Below are 19,770 nucleotides of genomic sequence, written 5' to 3' on the forward strand. Positions count from 1 at the left end.
GTCCTGTAGGAAAAAATGATAAAAGAAACTTTATCTCTAAGATCCAGAGAAGAAAACTCCCGTTATTTTAAAACATATATCATTAATGTCATGAATGCATATCATACTGAAATGCTGATTGTGCCTTCAACCCCATCACCATTTTCAACCCCCATAATGCAAAGTTAAGCCCTATTACCGATGTTAATGAAAGTTCTCTTGGCATGCTCTGGCAATGAAACAGAGTATTTTTGAGTGAAAATTACGTGTTTCATAAGTGATCTTTAGCCATGGGACATTTCATCATTACATACTCACCAGAATTTACTACTACTTATCATGATTCTTGGGGTTTTCGCTATTTCCTCTGTATTATTTTAAGGTCTTTACCTTACAATATAAAGGACTTGAGACAACTGTAATTGGGATTTGGTGCTATATAAATAAAACTGAACTGAACTTCAGCATGATTTCAAATCATGATCACAATGATCATATGATAATTTTGTCTGTGACAGGGTTGAAATCCAAATGGATTTAGTGAGATTTAAATGCCTAATAATGACTTTGTGCCTAAAATATGATCAAAGTAAAAAAAATGTGTTTTTTATACAAAAATATATTTTCTTTATTGTTACTGATATAATATAATAATACTCAGATGTTCTGAGTACCATTGCGTTATTGTTATTGTCCTCTTTTATTTACGTCAGTTTATTTTACCCTCTACCGGATGTGAGGACATACATACTGCCAATAACGTCAAAACTGCAGGCGTTAACGTAGCGTGATGACGTCGTTGGTTAATGCTTCCCTCTGAGCAGAGGCGGCGGATGGAGCGGAGCTGATGAATGAGATGAGGGGCTAACAGAGGGCAGACGGGCTGATGATGAGAGAGGATGAACCAGCAGCTGAAGGAGCATCAGTCCTATTCTCCCACCATCTCAGATCCAGTTTACGCGAAACAACGCAAACAAAATAAGACGGAGAAATCTGCTCGTTTGTGAATGAAGGAAAATTTTGTGGCGAACATCGACGTCGGTGAAGCTGTTTTGATTTTTTTTTTCCTCTTGGAGGAGGGCAGGACGTGATGATAAAACCCGGAGTGTACTCCAAGGGCTTTTTTGTGTTCTCTCCAAAAGCAGCGGAGATGAAGCCCCGTCTGGAAAGAAGATGTCTGTCACCACAGAGCGGCGTTAAATGTCTCACTTGCGGCGGTAAAACTCTTTAATATTTCTCCGATTTGAGGATTTTAATGGCACAGAGGACTTCAATCAAGAGCCAGCGACTTAAAGAGGGATTTATGAGTGTCGGAATTGAGGGGTGAATGTTAATTTTTTTATCCCAACGTCTGCCATCCCTATTCAGATTATACACCAGCCAACGGAGCATTTATAGCCAGCTAACGTCACATTTAGAGACTATAGGCAGTTTTATTTGCTAAAACACGTTAACATTTTTTCCCCTTCGATAATTTCACTCTGAATTTAAAAGCGCAACACGATCCCTTCGAGTCTAATGTGGTTATAAATCACACCATCCGTCTGCTGTCAGTTTTTTTTCTCCTTCTTTTTTTAATAGCCCGAGTTGAGCTCCATAATCCTGCATTACTGTGGAGTTTGGTTGTGGGTTTTTTAGCTAACGGCGGCGGCTACTAGAGCCAGAGCAGCGCGCGCGCGTGTTGTCAGTCATCATGCGTGCACCGACACGTTCGCACGGATGAAACCACCACCTAAGCCAAAAATATGATGCACCCAGAGGGCACAACAACACGCCGAGCCATGTCGGACTGAGAACAGTGAGAGTGGGGCTTCGCCGGGCTGTGAGCTCACACAAACAAGCAGAGAGCGGCTTTCAATTGAGAGGGAGAGCGGATAAAAAACAAAACAAAAACAAAGCTGCAGCTAGCCTCTCCGCACAGCTCTCAGGAGACCGCTGAGAGGATCATTTTCGACTCAACTTAGAGACCAGAATCCAGCTATAATGGGGTATGTAAAGTGGTGGTTCAGTGGAAGTTGTATTTCTCACTCCCCATGTCATGAGTGTGGCACACTTTGTTGTTGCAGATTTCAACACCCACAGCTGCCAGTCTGCTAGCTAACCCCCCTTGTCCTCTTAAATACAAAAAAATTACTGTAAACCACTATCCCATCATTATGTTCACCTAAAGCCTCCATACGCTGACATTTCAGCTTACAGAAGCCAATAAGGATGAGGCTGCGATGAAGTAAGCTACTGATGATAGGGAGAGCATATTTAATGTTTTGCCATGAGTAAATGTAGAAGGGGGGGCTCCATCACCACAGCTCCATTGTGGTGCTTACATGTGGCCGAGCCTGCAGATGTGTGGTGATTCTCCTGATCAAAAGAGACCTAGTTCCCACTCCAGATGATGTAGAATGTGATTGGTTTGTTGTCATATTGTAGTTGGGAAGGAGGAGAAGGGGATTGGTGAATGGCTTGCCTCCTCATCCTCTGTAATTCTCAAGGCCACTGGTTGTAATCCAGTCAACAATCAATTTCTGAGTTGGTCAAAAGAGAGTATGTCCTACAGTATGTGTTTACACTGTCTCAATTAGCAATTCTCCCTGTTCCTGTCCTCTTTGTGCAGTTGTTGATCTTAAAAAGGCTTAAAAACGTCATCAGTTCAAATGTCACTGGCATGTTTTTGTTTTTTCAGTGGAAACTGAAACATATCTGAAGTTGCAGCAGTGACACACCCCTACCACTGGAATTCAGTTAGGACTTTGTAGTAAACAACAGCAAGCATAGTACATCCAGCAACAACACAATAAAATCCCTAAAATGACAATTACAAAGTTTTTATTTTTACTGGCTTAAAAATGGGTGCGCAGCTTCAGACAGTTATTCCCATACTGTTATTACAATGAGTCTGTGATATTGTAGAAGTCTGTGCAATTCATGTATTTTATCCTTATGCGGGTAACCTCTTTGATGTATGCCAATTGAATGCTTTTAAATTAAAAAAAAAATTACATACAGGGAGTGCAGAATTATTAGGCAAGTTGTATTTTTGAGGAATAATTTTATTATTGAACAACAACCATGTTCTCAATGAACCCAAAAAACTCATTAATATCAAAGCTGAATGTTTTTGGAAGTAGTTTTTAGTTTGTTTTTAGTTTTAGCTATTTTAGGGGGATATCTGTGTGTGCAGGTGACTATTACTGTGCATAATTATTAGGCAACTTAACAAAAAACAAATATATACCCATTTCAATTATTTATTTTTACCAGTGAAACCAATATAACATCTCCACATTCACAAATATACATTTCTGACATTCAAAAACAAAACAAAAACAAATCAGCGACCAATATAGCCACCTTTCTTTGCAAGGACACTCAAAAGCCTGCCATCCATGGATTCTGTCAGTGTTTTGATCTGTTCACCATCAACATTGCGTGCAGCAGCAACCACAGCCTCCCAGACACTGTTCAGAGAGGTGTACTGTTTTCCCTCCTTGTAAATCTCACATTTGATGATGGACCACAGGTTCTCAATGGGGTTCAGATCAGGTGAACAAGGAGGCCATGTCATTAGTTTTTCTTCTTTTATACCCTTTCTTGCCAGCCACGCTGTGGAGTACTTGGACGCGTGTGATGGAGCATTGTCCTGCATGAAAATCATGTTTTTCTTGAAGGATGCAGACTTCTTCCTGTACCACTGCTTGAAGAAGGTGTCTTCCAGAAACTGGCAGTAGGACTGGGAGTTGAGCTTGACTCCATCCTCAACCCGAAAAGGCCCCACAAGCTCATCTTTGATGATACCAGCCCAAACCAGTACTCCACCTCCACCTTGCTGGCGTCTGAGTCGGACTGGAGCTCTCTGCCCTTTACCAATCCAGCCACGGGCCCATCCATCTGGCCCATCAAGACTCACTCTCATTTCATCAGTCCATAAAACCTTAGAAAAATCAGTCTTGAGATATTTCTTGGCCCAGTCTTGACGTTTCAGCTTGTGTGTCTTGTTCAGTGGTGGTCGTCTTTCAGCCTTTCTTACCTTGGCCATGTCTCTGAGTATTGCACACCTTGTGCTTTTGGGCACTCCAGTGATGTTGCAGCTCTGAAATATGGCCAAACTGGTGGCAAGTGGCATCTTGGCAGCTGCACGCTTGACTTTTCTCAGTTCATGGGCAGTTATTTTGCGCCTTGGTTTTTCCACACGCTTCTTGCGACCCTGTTGACTATTTTGAATGAAACGCTTGATTGTTCGATGATCACGCTTCAGAAGCTTTGCAATTTTGAGACTGCTGCATCCCTCTGCAAGATATCTCACTATTTTTGACTTTTCTGAGCCTGTCAAGTCCTTCTTTTGACCCATTTTGCCAAAGGAAAGGACGTTGCCTAATAATTATGCACACCTGATATAGGGTGTTGATGTCATTAGACCACACCCCTTCTCATTACAGAGATGCACATCACCTAATATGCTTAATTGGTAGAAGGCTTTCGAGTCTATACAGCTTGGAGTAAGACAACATGCATGAAGAGGATGATGTGGACAAAATACTCATTTGCCTAATAATTCTGCACTCCCTGTATGTTGATATTTTTAAGCCTTCGTGCTGATAACAGCTGGAGCCTTTTGGGTGCACCTTTGTGCCTGCATCCATCTGTCCCATTCCTGTGTAAAGTCACTGCTATTTTCAGGTAGAATTAAAATGATAGTTCAGTAGACAGGCACGTGTTTTGATGAGCAATTAACCATCAAAGTGATTTATTTGAGCAATTTGTTAAAAAGCGCTTTTTCGGATAGGAATATTTGACAAGTTTATGGGAAGATTAGTGTGTCTGGGGAAAAACAAGACGTCGTATACAGAGCTACAGCAATAAATCGGCTGATATTTGCAAATTTTTTATGTAGATGGCTCTGTTGGTATATTTACCAGATGATAAGCAACAAGAAATAGGCAAAATTTAATGTTTATTTTTCACATTTATTCCTAATTTTTTTTTAAAGTGAAAGCAAATGGGTGTCTGAATCTTTTTAAATATTATTATAGCTCAGAATATTATGGGTCTTAAGCTGGCGCTGTGAGCTGTGGCTGATTAATGAAATGTTTTTGTATATAAATTGACATGTTCTCAGCTGCTGTTTTGTGATTTCAGTTGGGTTTCCTCAAGACAAGCCAGTCTTTCATAACTTCTTTCACCTCCTCTATGAGCTTGTGTTATTTTCAGTGTCAAAGAAGAGTCGTTACAGAAGGGCTCGGACTTTCTGAACTTCTTACATTCAGACAAAGAGAGCATCAGTGGAAAAAGCACAGGACTTCATTATTGTCATGAGAAATAGTTTGAAAGTGTCAGGCGAGCCGAGTGTCCCACGCTTGCTCTTTCTCTTTTGTCGGCTACTGAAAGACTAGAGGTCTGTGAGCGGCATATGGGCGTTTGGGACTGGAGGCTTCGCCTTGCCAGGCTCCTGCTGCCTCCCTCTGCGAGTGGGCTAACCCACAGGGATGCTGCGATCGGATTGGGCGAGAGAGCGTGTAGGAAGGAGAGGGAGCGACGGAGTTGGAGGATGTTCACAGCTCATGACCACATGGGCAGTTGCCATGACAACGTAACAGCTAAGTTAGTAATGCGGAGTTATTATTCCTGTGCATAGCAAACACGGGCTGCAGCTGTCATTGCTTTCACTCAGTGGAGTTTTGGCTTGTAGGCAGATTTGTTTTCAATATTCTTCTTGATATAGTCCTTCATATATAGTATAGACAGGATAGGTAAAAAATGATTTACGATTTATAAAGAAGAAATAAATGAATCTAACATAAAATTCGAGACTTAATAAAAATAAAAGAAATTTCAAAGTTCAGCGGGGGATCAAATAATTTTTCCACTGTATACATCTCTTATATCTGTGACCTGTGAGGCACAACTTTTACTCCGAAGACAAACCTCCAGTTTGTTTTTTCATGTTTCACGAAAGCTGAGAGAGTGTTAGCAGATAAGTCAAGACTTCAATGCTTGCTATGAGCAACCACAGCAGTCTGCTAATGACCAATGCAATTACAAAGAGGGCCTTCGTCCAGAGTCCTCTTTGCAACCGGTTTTATATAGCAGCAGCCAAATATAAACCAATCAGTTAGGAAATATGCATTTTTTTCCGCCTTTTGACCAGAGGACGGCAGGTAGTCGCAGATCAGACTCTAGTGCTGTGTGATCGAGGCCCAATGTGCCGATAGGCTGATATCAGCCAGCAAACCAAACATCAGCCAACACCTTTGTTTGGGTTGTTAGGACTTGGTAGTTTGTGATTACCCGAATTAGTGATAGTTGTTGTTTTTGACGGGAATGGGATTAATTTTCTTATTTAATAGTCTGTTGACTGTAAAAAAGAAAATAAAACTACCATGGTAGATACTATATCGATAAAACATAAGCACTAATAGGAGCTGGCCATGTTATGCACACTTTAGCAGCACTATTTTTTTCTTCACAAACCATGGCAGAGAGTAAATGTAAAGAAGTCTCCATCTAATGGATTAGTACTTAAAAAACAACGTCAATTCATGAAGAAAATGAAAAAACTAGACCTAAAACTGAATCTGTGGTTGTGCACCCTGTTCATTTACTACCGTCTGTTATCCCCACCTGTTCATTCATTTCCTGGCTGCGGGCGAAGGCGCTCTGCATCCGATTGCTTTTGTTTAGTTTCTTGCCAGTTTTATCAGTTTTAAAACCCAAATAATCCCAAACAGAGGATTAAATATTCTTTTTGCACAGCTGATTCTTGTGGACTTTTCCTTCTTACGCACATGCACACAGACACACAAACACACAGAGCATGCATGTGCACTCATTTGACTGGCTGCTCATAAAAACTTCACCCATCTGTAGTGGATTCCAAGCATTTTCTGATAATTATTTTAAGCCAGACTGGATTAATGAAATGCTAATATATAAATGGTTGCATGAAAATATACAAAATTTAAATGTTTTTTTTTAATAATGACTCTTTTGCACTATTTTTGCTGTAAACTAAATTACACATACTATGTATTAGTGCAAAAACAATTGGCAAGAAAAAATGAAGTTTGCTGGATTTAAGCTCTTAGATGTGAATAGTTCTGTTTGTTTGTTATATTCATAGATACTTTATTTATAGCCAGATGAAGTGGTGAAGTTATTAAGATTAATCAGATTAGTTAACACTTCAAGTTGACGTTAGTTGCATCCCAAATATGTGACCGATTAAGGAAATAGTTTCGCATCAGTCCCCAGACGTCATTAAATGTGGCAGGTATCAACAAACCTCAGTGTCCTGAGTGACTGTGACATGTCCTAATAGAGTCTTTGTCATTGGAAACTAATCTGAGCATTGTTTCGGTCACAAACAGTCCACATCTTTGTTTGCCACCATTGAAAACACCAGCGCTCGTGTGTGTCTTCTGCTGCTGTGAATGTTTCTGCTGATCTGACGACATCTGCACTCAGATTCACGTGCAAGTACATGTCATTGAGACTCGAACGCTAGGTTTCATTGTGAAAAGGGATTATGGGCTAACAATCGCCACGCTCTCATGGAGACACACTGCACCGGGGCAGAGTTTGATCTAGGCCACACTGTCAGACTAATGACCTGCACCCACTTCAAGCCCCTGAAAAGCCACAGCTAATTGAGACATTGACACAGTGACCAGCAATGCCTTTTATTCTTGTTTAAGAATTAATCAAACGTTGATTATATATGGCTTTTAAATTCATTTTAGCTTTGCATTCAATTCATTTTCAGTCTGAATAGCTTTACCTTTCTTTTTTTATGTGTTTGTTTTACAGCAGCCACATTAGCTAGGATTATGTGCTTAAATTGGGAAGAGTTAAAAAAACAGAATTCATTTGATCTAGCGGTGAGAGTCTTTACACTATGGCTTTAAAACCAAGCACAAAAGAGTTGAGCTTGAACTGAATAATACCTTTATGTGCTCTAGTTCCAATAGTTACCTTACCCATTTTTCTATTTTTCTATTGGCTTATAGAACTATTTTAAAACCACTTGACTATATATTTGCCTTAAAATCATTAAAAGAAATGGGATAACATTTGTCAGATTACTCAATTCATTCAACTGAGTAGCTACTTACAAGTTAGATTAACAGAGTCCATCTGCTGCATGTATTACATGCAGCAGATAGTTTCAGGATATCTTTCTGTATTTTAGTTTAATACAGGGGAATGTCACTGATACAGTTTATCACCAGTGAATTATTTTGAAAGTGTGTAATTAGCATCCTGCTGGTACTAAACATTATCTGTGTTGGCAGCCACAGTGCTATTGCTTGAAGTGCAGCTGCAAATATTTGTGAATATTTTCTTTTTTGTTACACAGATTATTGTTGTTATATGAAACTAGGGATGCACTGATCCAGCTTGATCCGTTTTATTTGTCTTATTTATTTGCACTTGTCTTTACAATCACATTGCCTTCCTCCTTGGTATATTAGCTGTGCACCAGTTTGCTGCAAACAACATGAAACTGAATTGATCTGTCAGGAGCATCTGATCTAGGTTTTTGAGTCAGGATCGGCGCAATAGCCATACCAAATATTGCATCACCAGTTGAAACATTAGAAAGTCACTCAGAGGTGATGTTAGCTTAATTGGCTTGCCTTGACACAGCTTTAAAAAACAGCTCACAATAGTTAAAAAAATTCATGAGCCAGTTTGTGCTGTTCTAATTATCTTGTCCGAAACCTTGCTTGTTTTGCATAATATCTCATTGATAACATCTCCTGGTAGATATCAGGTTAGAGCTGCTGTAACCAAATCATGTCAGAGGAAGTCTTTATTGTGAACTCTGACTCGCACGTAACCTCCAAAGCAAAGAGTGCTGCTGCATTCAGTCTCTCCTAGAGCTTTACTTTCATCCAGTAAGTGCTTCTAATGACTTTATGTCCTGTAGTGTATTTATATGGTTCTTTACTTCCAGCTTGCATGAGCTGATGAAGCCGGTGTGACTCCCATGTACACATCGTTACATCATTAACTGTGTCAGTGTTTAAATAAGCCTCTGCTCTGCTAGCTTAATTAACACAGTGAGATGTGACAGGATATTCCCAGAGATGGGAACAATAGCTGGGCTCAGAAGAGTCATGGAACACTTAGCTCCCAGACAAGGAATCATATCTACTTTCCCTAAAAGCCTGGCAGATAGACATCTCAGAACCAGAACTGCATTAAAGGAGTCATGTTGAATTAAAGAGCTTGTTATAGTACTGAGCTACACACAGAGTTACTAGCTGCATTTAGATCTGTTGTCTAACTTGAGCAGCTTTTTGACTAATTGTAACTAGACTGAAGCTGCAGTCCTCTCAGGACCATGTCTGTTTTCGTCTGGTAGCCCAGAGCGTGAAAGTCGATCTCTGTCAACCCTGACTTAATCCAGTACGCGCTGGAAGTAATACCCATTTTGCATGTTGATATGACACTATCTGTTTCAGATACAGTAACCAAAGCATTTATAGATGTCACTGTCAGCTTTACCTTTTGTTAGCTGTAGCAGCATTAGTTGGTCTGCACGTAGTGTCCCAGCTGTTGATCATTTCGAGAACAGTCATAATTTTCAGATTGGAGTTGAAAATCTATTTTAAGAAAAGTTGAGATTGTATTTCTAGATAAAAGTCTGGAATTGTGCTTTCACATTAAATGTTTTTGTTATTTTTGCAAGGTTGAGTACAGTCTCCATCTTTATGTCTGTCCCTTAAATATTCTAAATATATCTGCTCTTTATTTCCTGTGGATTTCCTTCATCACTGTGACCAGTTGCAACCAGAACAGTCAAAGCTTGTTTTTAATCCAAGACCCTGGGAGCTTTTCATCCATAGCAATGTTTGGAAGTCATCCAGCATCTGCTGATCTCTGTATGTTGGCACAGGTGCTTCCAGGTCACCTTTGGCTTCATTTGTTCACCTCATCTCAGTGTGCACCCCGCCGGTTAGGACCAGCCTGCACACACTTGCACATAAAAAGTAACAAAAATATAACACCATGTCAGTTTTCCTGTCAGAAGTCACTCTGGCTTGTCAGGTGGAGCTGTGGCTGCGATGGGTGCTGCTGGTGTGAAAGAGGCACTTAAAATGAAAGTGACAGCCAAACAGCAGCAATCAGCTCCACATCTGCACCTAACGAACGGATATGGAAGCATACCAAGATTCCTTCAGTATCTGGACCCACATGATCGTGATAGTCCAATGATAAGCCTGTTTTTCTAACAAGTCTAATCCCTTCTATCTCCGACAAGTTGCTCAGCAGCATCACCAGCTTTTGCTTGCTGTAGAGCTTTGCTGCCGATGGGTCCTGAGGTCGTCCGATCATCCTGGTCATGTAGAGATGTGCGTTTTTTGGTTTCTGTGTATACTCTGCTGTATTGTTTACCTCTATTATTTAAGAAGAACTAACTTGTCTCTGCTTCTTTTGCTGCTTAAAAAAAACAAAGCTTAATTCCAGTCTGATTTTTTATCAACAACACACTCAAAAAGAGACAGTAGGTTTCAGAAGGACAATAAAAGATGCCTCCACAGTCAAGCGCAGTTATAGTGGTTGACTGCACAAATCATTTTCTGGTCCCTGAGACTAAAACATGTTTCATTTGTACAGAAGAAAAACATTTTTCTCTTCTATAATTTCTACTAAGTCTTTACTTGAAATGCTGTTCACATTTTGATGTTATGTGCAAAGTGCAAAAGTGAAGTATACCTCGTAATGATACATCTTAAAAGGGGGTGTCAAGCTTAATTTAAAAGAGAACTGCCTCGGAGGCTAGATACATGCAGTTAAAGGACCTGCATTTATCTAATGTGAAATGCATGCTGCACCTAATCTTCTGTGTACATCTTAGGTCCAAGGCCTCAACCAGTCATCCAAATCTCCATTTAGTCAAGCAAGCCTAAAAGTCTTGCTAGCTATGGCTTGTCTGGGTTGGTGTGTGGATAAGCACATATTGCTGTGCAGACCACAGATTAATTAAAGTGTTAAATCCAAGATGGACTAAATTTTGCAAAGGGCAGGATTTGGCACACAGACTTTGACTGAAATATGACATGAAGGATGCTGCATTATGGCTTTCAACGTTTCCACATTTGTCATTTTTTATTAATTTTTACAAAATCTTTGAAGGTCTTTCATTTTTATGTGCTTTCTAGAACATTTTTGTACTGGCAGATGTCTTAATGATTTTGTCTACATCAGTTTGGGTCTGTGTCAGATTATCTTGATATATAATGCAACTGATATCACAGTCAAATGCCCATGCATTCCACTGTTCCAGTTACATTAATGTAATCTAAATCCCTACATTGTGGCTGATTGCATAAGTTGTATTATGTTCACCTTTGCCGGTAGACACACTTACGCACTTGCTCTCAGTGTGAATGGCTGCTGGCTTTTTTTCTTCGTCCATTGTTCAGCATCTGCTAGTTCAACAACAGAGTAGGTCTGTGAATTATGGATGTGCGGGGATGAGAAATGGCGTCTTCTGATTCATTATGTTGTTTGAGACTTCCTTTCCGTGGCAGTACAGGACAGAGTTGGATATTTCCGTTTACATGTATGCTTTAGCTTTGGCAGTGCTGGTAGGTTGGTGCACCACTTTAGTCACTACAGCTGGGTGGACCACTAGAGAAAAACATTGTTTAAAAATCATTGTTTAGGATTATCCCGTGAGATATCTCAGTATCTACCAGATGATTACAAAATGTCTCTGTAGACGGATACAATTTGGAACTGACATTTATGCCGCTTTTGAATGGGGTCACATTAACTTGTGAACACACAGGGGCCTGTTCTCCACATGTGGATTAACCTTTTATCCGGATGAGCAGTCCATAGTAATGGAGACAAATATGGGATTTCCTGCTACTGCTCGTAAACAGTTCCGAATGAAATAAAGAAATTACACCAAGACCTGTGATATGACACAAGCAGCAGGAGATAAAAAGTCAAAATTGATGTCCTGCCAGTTGGTCCATGGAGGTAAAACCACCTCTTTAGTATTTTATTAATAATATTCATAGTAAATATTCTGTAATCAGATAGCTTAAAAAAAAAAATCTGTTCGCAATCTTTCTCCCACATGGACAGTGTTTTCTGACTAAACATGCAAAATATGATTTTTTTTTGCCATTTTTCAAGTGGTCTTAAACTTTTGATCCGGACTGTATTTCTCTTGTTTTTCCTCTTCCAAACTATTGTTTAATTGAATCGTTCACATCTTTAAGCCATCCTAATCTGAAACTTTTAAACATCCTCATCTGTTTCTTCCTCTCTCTGTGCAGAGAGCAGCCCATCTTCAGTACGCGGGCCCACGTCTTCCAGATAGACCCGAACACCAAGAAGAACTGGGTTCCCACGAGTAAACATGCCGTCACAGTGTCGTACTTCTTCGATAGCACCAGGAATGTATATCGAATCATCAGTCTGGATGGATCCAAGGTGTGTACAAGTAAAGCCAGTTCTTAACCCTACCTGGTACAGGATTGCAGTTTTGCAGGATTGCAGTTTTTTAACCTATGTTTACATGTTTATCTGCATCCTTTTGATTTCATCGAACTTCTTTTACGTGCTTTGCTATAGTAACATTACTTGTTCAGCTATCAAACAATTACGTATTTTTATCGTAGAAATGCTTTCATCCACCACACATTCCACCACCCAAGAATAATTTTTTGGATTTCACCAAAGTGGAAGTAAAGCACTCTTCCATGTCTTTTGTCCCGTCTCCCTCACCCGCAACCAGTCAGTGAAGATGGCCTTCCCTGAGCCTGGCTCTGCTGGAGGTTTCATCCTGTTGAAAGGGAGTTTTTCCTTCTCACTGCCAAGTGCTTACTGATACAAGGCAATTTGATTATTGTGCTTTCTCTGTATAACTTTTCATGTCTTTACCTTACAGTGTAAAGCACCTTAAGGCGATTGGTGTTGTGATTTGAGGCTATGTAAATAAAACTGAATTGAATTGAAGTTTTAATTGTATATAAATATATTCATATAAATAATTGGAAACACTGGTTTTCCATCAGTGCATATTCTTTGTGACTGCTGTGCCTCAGCCGGGCCTCTCTCCTAGAGCAGTGAAGTTGAACTCAGGCCCGTCATATCTATGTGGCAGTGATTATTTTAGTCTTGAGAGAGGTGCAGGGGTGGAGTTAGCATAGTTATGCAAGAGTCTCTATGGGTGACTAGCGGTGCTGTTGTTGAACCAGCAAGTTAGCTGTGCTGTGCTGGAAATAGCAGCAGTCGGGTGGGCTGGTGCTTGGAGGACATTATTATCCAGACAACAAGAAGGATTCTCAGCAGAGACACACAATGACTGGTGTTACTTGCAAAGTTCCAGAGGGAGCAAACTTTTGACATGTTTGACATGTTAGTACACCCATGGATCCTAGAAATACACAAAAAGTGGTTATAACCTGTTTGTTAATAATAAGAGTTTTCAAAACTTTATAGTGAGTTCATCCATTTTTTGGCTTCTTGGTTGCACATTTAATAATAATAATTGCATTTATATAGCGCTTTTCGAGACCCTCAAAGTGCTTTACAATTCCACGATTCATTCACTCTCACGTTCACACACTGGTGGAGGCAAGCTACAGTTATAGCCACAGCTGCCCTGGGACAGACTGACAGAAGCGAGGCTGCCATATCGCGCCATCGGCCCCTCTGGCCATCACCAGTAGGCGGTAGGTGAAGTGTTTTGCCCAAGGATACAATGACCAAGATCGAACCGGCAACCTTCCGGTGACAAGATGAGCTTCCCAACCCCCTGAACCACGGCTATTTTGGTTTACTCAGCAGCAGCAAAAGCAGGCAGATGTTTTCAACAACAGGAAAAAAACTGTCCGACATGCAACCTGCTCCAGCTGCTAGCTGCTGAGCTTTTAACAGCTCAACAAACACAGTCATGATTACTCATAATGTTTCTCCCTCACTGCTGCTGATTGTGTAAATGGGCAACTGTTTGCAAGATCAATTAAAAAGTTGATTTTATGTCAGTAGTTTCTGCTGCCCCCAAGTGGTTCATGAAATTGATATCACAAGCTAAAAACATAGCCACTTGCAAATTGTTGACATTTGCCTACCCGCTGTGTTCAAATGCTTATTTTGAAAACCATGAATGTTTGTTTCTGCTCTTCCCTTCTGTTAACTTTCTTACAGCATGTCAAATTTTAGAAACCACTGTTATGTGTTACTGTAAGTGTATAACTAATGAGAAACATACATATATATTTGGTAAATCAGCAGTTTTTTCTACCAGGTCAGACTTTTTTTGGAGGTTTATCTTGGGTGTTTGGTGAAAGAGTAAAAAAAAAAAGAAAAATCAATACAAAACTGCACTCATAAAAGTTACTTTTTTAAAATCTAAAAATTCCCATGAACCATTTTGCAAGTCTAGAATGATCCTGCCTTACTTACTCCACTACTTGGGCAGATTCCATCCAAGAACTAGTGCAAATTTTATTGTTTTTATATTGTTTTAAAGACCACATGTACAGACTGAGATACCCATGCACCTCCTCACAGAACCGCTCTTTAAATTCAGTGTCCATCATGTTTTCCTCTGTTCATGTGCACTTACAAAGTAGTGGTCACAACACATTGGAGGGTACACATGGCTTCTGCCCCATGATGGTAGGCCACTCCACACTGCCCCGGACCCCTCCTGCTGTAGTGGGCTCATGTCACTCTTTTGGTCTGCGTGCGGCCATCCCTGACCACCAGGCTTGTGCACTTGGATCAGGTTTTGACAGTCTGATGGAGTCATTTCCTACTGCATAAAGCTCAAGAAAAGCAAGCATGCTGACCTTGAGCTGACAGTGATTTCTTTTCTTTAACTCTAAACTCTCTTTGGCTTGAATAAGCTGTACATGTGTACATTTGATTATGACGTTCTGTCATGTGCAACTTGTCCCCAACAGGCCATTATAAACAGCACCATCACCCCCAACATGACGTTCACCAAGACATCGCAAAAGTTTGGCCAGTGGGCGGACAGCCGAGCCAACACTGTCTACGGCCTCGGCTTCTCATCAGAGAGCCACCTGGTTAAGGTGAGAAACTGCCGATGCCCTATCAGAAACCAGAGCTCGCTGCTCAGTTGCCAGCCGTGCTGTAGTATCAGTTGTTTCTGTTACTTCAGTTTGCAGAGAAGTTTGCAGAGTTCAAGGAGGCGGCACGGTTAGCCAAGGAGAAGTCTCAGGAGAAGATGGAGCTCACCAGCACGCCCTCTCAGGTAACAGACACTAAAAACACTGCCGCTGCCTCAGACCTAGTACCACCACCACAGGTGATGCAGAAGTGCTGGCAACTTGTTGTAATACAAACCCAACTGTTGAGACACTGTGCAAAGTGTAAAAACAATGCAAGAATTTGCAAATCTTATAATCCCATATTTCCCTCATTATATAACATGAGTGTTTAAACTGAAAAAATCTGCAATTTTAAGAAAAATGCTGGCTCATGTTGATTTTTGACAGCAGAAACACATCTCAAAGAAGTTGGAACAGGGCCGTGTTTGTCACTATGTAGCATCTTCTCTTCTGTTAACGACAGTTTGTAACCATCTGGGAACTGAAATATTAGAGAATATAGACAAAGCTAACACGAGTAAATACAAACTGCAGTTTTTAAATGATGATTTTATTTACCAAGAGAAAAGAGGTATCCACACATACCTGCCCCCTCAATGGAATAACTTGTGCCACTCCTGGCAGCAATAACTGGCAATGAGTCTTTCACGTGACTGTGGAGGAATTTTAGCCCACTCTTCTTTGAAACATTGTATTAATGTAGCTCCATTGGTTTTTGTTTTTCTTCTTAGCCTGTTGAGGGTCATGCCAAAGCATTTTAATCAGATTTAAATTTGGATTTTGAGCTGGATACTGAAAGAAAACCTTCATTTGAGGTGGACTTGCTGGTTTGTTTCAGATTGTAAATTGAAAATGAAAATTCTCCTTCATGATTTTCTCAGTAGACATTAGAAATTGTTGTTCCATACGTTTTGGCGTCCCAGGTCCTAAAGCAGCAAAGAAGCCCCAGACTATCACACTACCACCACCATGTTTGACTGTTGGTATGACCTTTTTATGAAATGTCGTGAGTTTTACAGCAGATGTAACGGGACTCAAACCTACCATCAAGTTCAACTTTTGTCTCATCAGTCTACAGAATATTTTCACAAAAGTTCCCAAGATGTTTGTTGCAAATGTGAGATGAGCTCTTGTGTTCTTTTGGTCAGCAGTGGTTTTCTCAATGGATGCCATTTCTGCCCAGTCTCTGTCTTATACTTAACTCATGAATACTGACCTAAACTGAGGCAAGTGAGGCCTGCAGATTTTTAGAGGTTGTTCTCCTGGATGAGTTGTCAGTGCGCTTTCAGAGTAAACTTTGGTAGACTGGAACCTTGGAAAGGTTCACTACTACGAAGTTTTCTCCATTTGTGAATAATGGCTCGCACCGTGGTTAGTTGGGGTCCAGAAAACCTGAGTTTCTTTAGATTGTAAATGGTAAATGGCCTGTATTTGTATAGCGCTTTTCTAGTCTCTAAGGACCCCAAAGCGCTTTACACAACCAGTCATCCACCCATTCACACACTGGTGATGGCAAGCTACATTGTAGCCACATTGTAGCACTGACAGAGGCGAGGCTGCCGGACATAGGCGCCACCGGGCCCTCTGACCACCACCAGTAGGCAACGGGTGAAGCGTCTTGCCCAAGGACACAACGACCAAGACTGTCCAAGCCGGGGCTCGAACCGGCAACCTTCCGATTACAAGGCGAACTCCCAACTCTTGAGCCACGATTGTAGTGTGAAGTGTTGCTTTTTGAGATCTGTAAACCTACTTCACTTTGTCAGTTTGTGAATACAATAACTCAAGAACAAAGTGAAAGTGGCCTCTCTAAGAGGATCTCTTTGTACTCAGTCACATTACTGTTACTAGTAAACTTAATTTGTTACAACATGTTCCTCCAGCTGTTTCTTTTGAGTACCCTTAATTTTTGCAGTAGTTTTTTGTGCCCATCACAACTTTCTTTGAGACGTGTTGTCGTCGAAGTCAAAGTGAGCTTGTTTTTTCTTAAGATGGTACATTTTAATACAGTCTACCACCATCAGACTTTTTCAGATACTTGCAAGCCAGGCACGTTATTCGTTCCCAGATTTCAGACTCAAGCCCTCTACCAGGGCCTACACTATTAGAAACTCTCCTACAACTTAGTCCAACCAATATAGGGCTGATCACCGTGCTTTACAATGAAATGTTAAACTTGACACGTACCTCCTCATCCAAACTCAAAACACTATAAGAAGAAGACTTAGACTTAGACTCAGATCTGAATCTGCTAAAGACTGCTGTTTTAAAGTATATATCTCTAATATGGTCACCTGTGTGAGCTGTGGGCACAGAGCCACGCCCATTTACTGTTTAAACCTACTTACAAGGGGCAGCCAATCAGAAGATAGTTGACTAAAAGGGTGCACAAACACCTTTTTTTGACACAGGGTGAACTTAGGGGCTGCACAAAGGGTCTGTATAAGATAAGATGATTAAGTATTATTGTGAATCATGCAAAGCTATCAATTCTTAGGTATCTCTATGAGGTGAATGAGAAGTTTCTTTCTTGAGATATTACACATTGTATTTGCTAATATTTAAATGCTACCATTCTACTTGGAGAGCCCTAACTGTGGAAATCGCTGCTGTGTTTGCCGTGTTTTGCTTTTTTGTGTTGTTCTCGGCATCATGTCCACGTTATGCTGCTGTAGCCACTAAGCTAACACCTTGTGTGGCCTGTTTTGCCTCCTTTTGCTCTCCCAAACGATTCGTCCTCAGGGTGGCACCGTAAAAAGGAATGTGTTGTCAGTCAACAAACCTGTTATAAAGAAGGTAAAGACAAATGGAAGAAAAATTACTTTGTTGTCTCAGATCTGACAGCACCTTTTCCGAGTCTTCCCCGAGTGTTGACACAAACTGGCGTCTTTGTATCCCCCTTCCTGTTTCCATCACCTTCCGCCCCCTAAGCTAAGCTAACTTGTCGTAGCTTCTTATTTAGCTTACAGATGTGTGTGGTGTCAGTCTTTCAGTCTTAACTCTCAGCATCAATTTCTCAAAGTGTTGAAGTGACATTTTTTTTGTTTGTTTTCTTTTGTTTTTTTCACTTTCACAAATGTGCCAAATCAGGAGTCAGCCCCAGGTGATCTGCAGTCACCTTTGACCTCAGAGAGCATCAACGGTACAGACAATGACAGAGTTACACCAGATACACCTCAGCACCCCGAAGCCAGAGCAGAGCCTTCCCAGAATGCACTGCCCTTCTCACACAGGTAAACCAAAGTTCACTGGATCGCAGAAACAGTCGCACTTCTTGTTTAGTAACGTGTAACATCACTTTTCAGCACTTTATTTTAGTTCAGCTGGGTCTTCATTCATATTAAACAGTCTGGAAGCCTGAAACACAAAGAATTATTCATGGTGGTCAGCTCTAGGGTGCACAGAGAGAAATATTCTGTTGGTTTTGTAGGGCACCTTTTTTCACAACACGCACACTTGAGTGGGAAGATTTATTCTTTATTTTTGAAGCCTCTGTGTAAATGAAAGAAGATGAATTTTCATGGTAACCAAACAGAATCAGCTGTCAAAGAATTATTATTATTATTTTATTACATTTAGCTGTTTTTGCCTGAAATTCCCACATGATCAGCATCTTTGCTCACCCCACCGGAGCACTCCACAGATGCCTTGTTAATTTGCATTATGGTCACAGCAAGCTGAGAAATACTGCACTTGTACATCAGCGCACAGGTCCTGGTCCAGCCTTTGATTGGCTCTTTGGGACGGGACAGCCACCATCTTTTCTCTCATAGATTTCCGTTTAGAATAACACGAAGCTGAAAATAAGCACACATGTACACACCTCATGTATAGTAATAATTACACCAAATGCTGTTGAAAGTCACTCTGGGCCTAAGAACATTCTGAAGGGCGTTTTTCACCTTTTTCCAGTTATTCCCTTTCCTCCTTTGTCCATTTTCAGTTCATCCAGCATTAATAAGCACTGGGAGGCAGAGCTTGCGGCGCTGAAGGGGAACAATGCCAAACTGACGGCGGCTCTTCTTGAATCTACAGCCAATGTCAAACAGTGGAAGCAGCAGCTGGCAGCCTATCAGGAAGAAGCTGAGAGGCTACACAAACGGGTATCACTCTGTCCCTGCACACAGGAAAGTACTTACTGCGTGATCCCATTTTACCACGTATGAATGCTTTTTCTTTTCCTTTTTGGATTGCAGGTGACGGAGCTGGAGTGCGTGAGCGGCCAAACGACGGGGATTAAATCTCAAAAGACTGAACTCAACCGAACAATAGAAGAGTTGGAGTTGGCTTTGAAGGCTAAAGAGGAGGTACAACGAGTGCTTGTTCGTCCTACTGGGTTGAAGTCGTGGATTTTGCATGCCTGGACTTTGATTGGTGCGTTTACCATCTGTTCTGAGCTGTACACTCTTTCTGATCATGCTTGCAGGAGTTGGAGAGACTTAAAGCAGAGGTGGAGAGTGCCAATGAGTTTAGGTCCCAAAGAGATTCCCTCACACAGAGGCTACAGGTGAGTATTGCTCAATGATCATGTGTTGCATAAAGATTAATGCAGTCTGTAAATAGTGAGTAGAGCAGGGCGATATGGCCAAAAATATTTATCACGATATATATTTGAAAATTTGCGATAACGATATAACTGACGATATAATTGATGCGAGACAAAATACAACTCCACAACATTACTAGCGCA

General features: G+C 40.8%; 1 protein-coding gene across 2 annotated transcripts in view; it reads left to right on the forward strand.

Annotated features, from left to right (window-relative positions):
* Positions 1 to 713: 713 nt before the first annotated feature.
* Positions 714 to 19,770, forward strand: part of LOC102310357 (homer scaffold protein 1) — a 24,332-nt gene continuing 5,275 nt past the window's right edge. The window contains exons 1-8 of one of the 2 annotated variants that reach the window (XM_005929825.2): positions 714 to 1,196; positions 12,273 to 12,429; positions 14,910 to 15,041; positions 15,131 to 15,223; positions 18,171 to 18,313; positions 19,024 to 19,183; positions 19,277 to 19,387; positions 19,507 to 19,587. In XM_005929825.2, coding sequence (XP_005929887.1) covers positions 1,180 to 1,196; positions 12,273 to 12,429; positions 14,910 to 15,041; positions 15,131 to 15,223; positions 18,171 to 18,313; positions 19,024 to 19,183; positions 19,277 to 19,387; positions 19,507 to 19,587 — 894 coding nt within the window. In that variant the 5' untranslated portion in view covers positions 714 to 1,179. Of the gene's footprint in view, positions 1,968 to 12,272; positions 12,430 to 14,909; positions 15,042 to 15,130; positions 15,224 to 18,170; positions 18,314 to 19,023; positions 19,184 to 19,276; positions 19,388 to 19,506; positions 19,588 to 19,770 lie in introns of both variants that reach the window. The other variant, XM_005929826.3, reaches the window with a different exon arrangement.

Source organism: Haplochromis burtoni, unplaced genomic scaffold (assembly GCF_018398535.1).
Source record: "Haplochromis burtoni strain Fernald_Lab_line unplaced genomic scaffold, NCSU_Asbu1 Contig_107, whole genome shotgun sequence".
NCBI lineage: Eukaryota > Metazoa > Chordata > Actinopteri > Cichliformes > Cichlidae > Haplochromis > Haplochromis burtoni.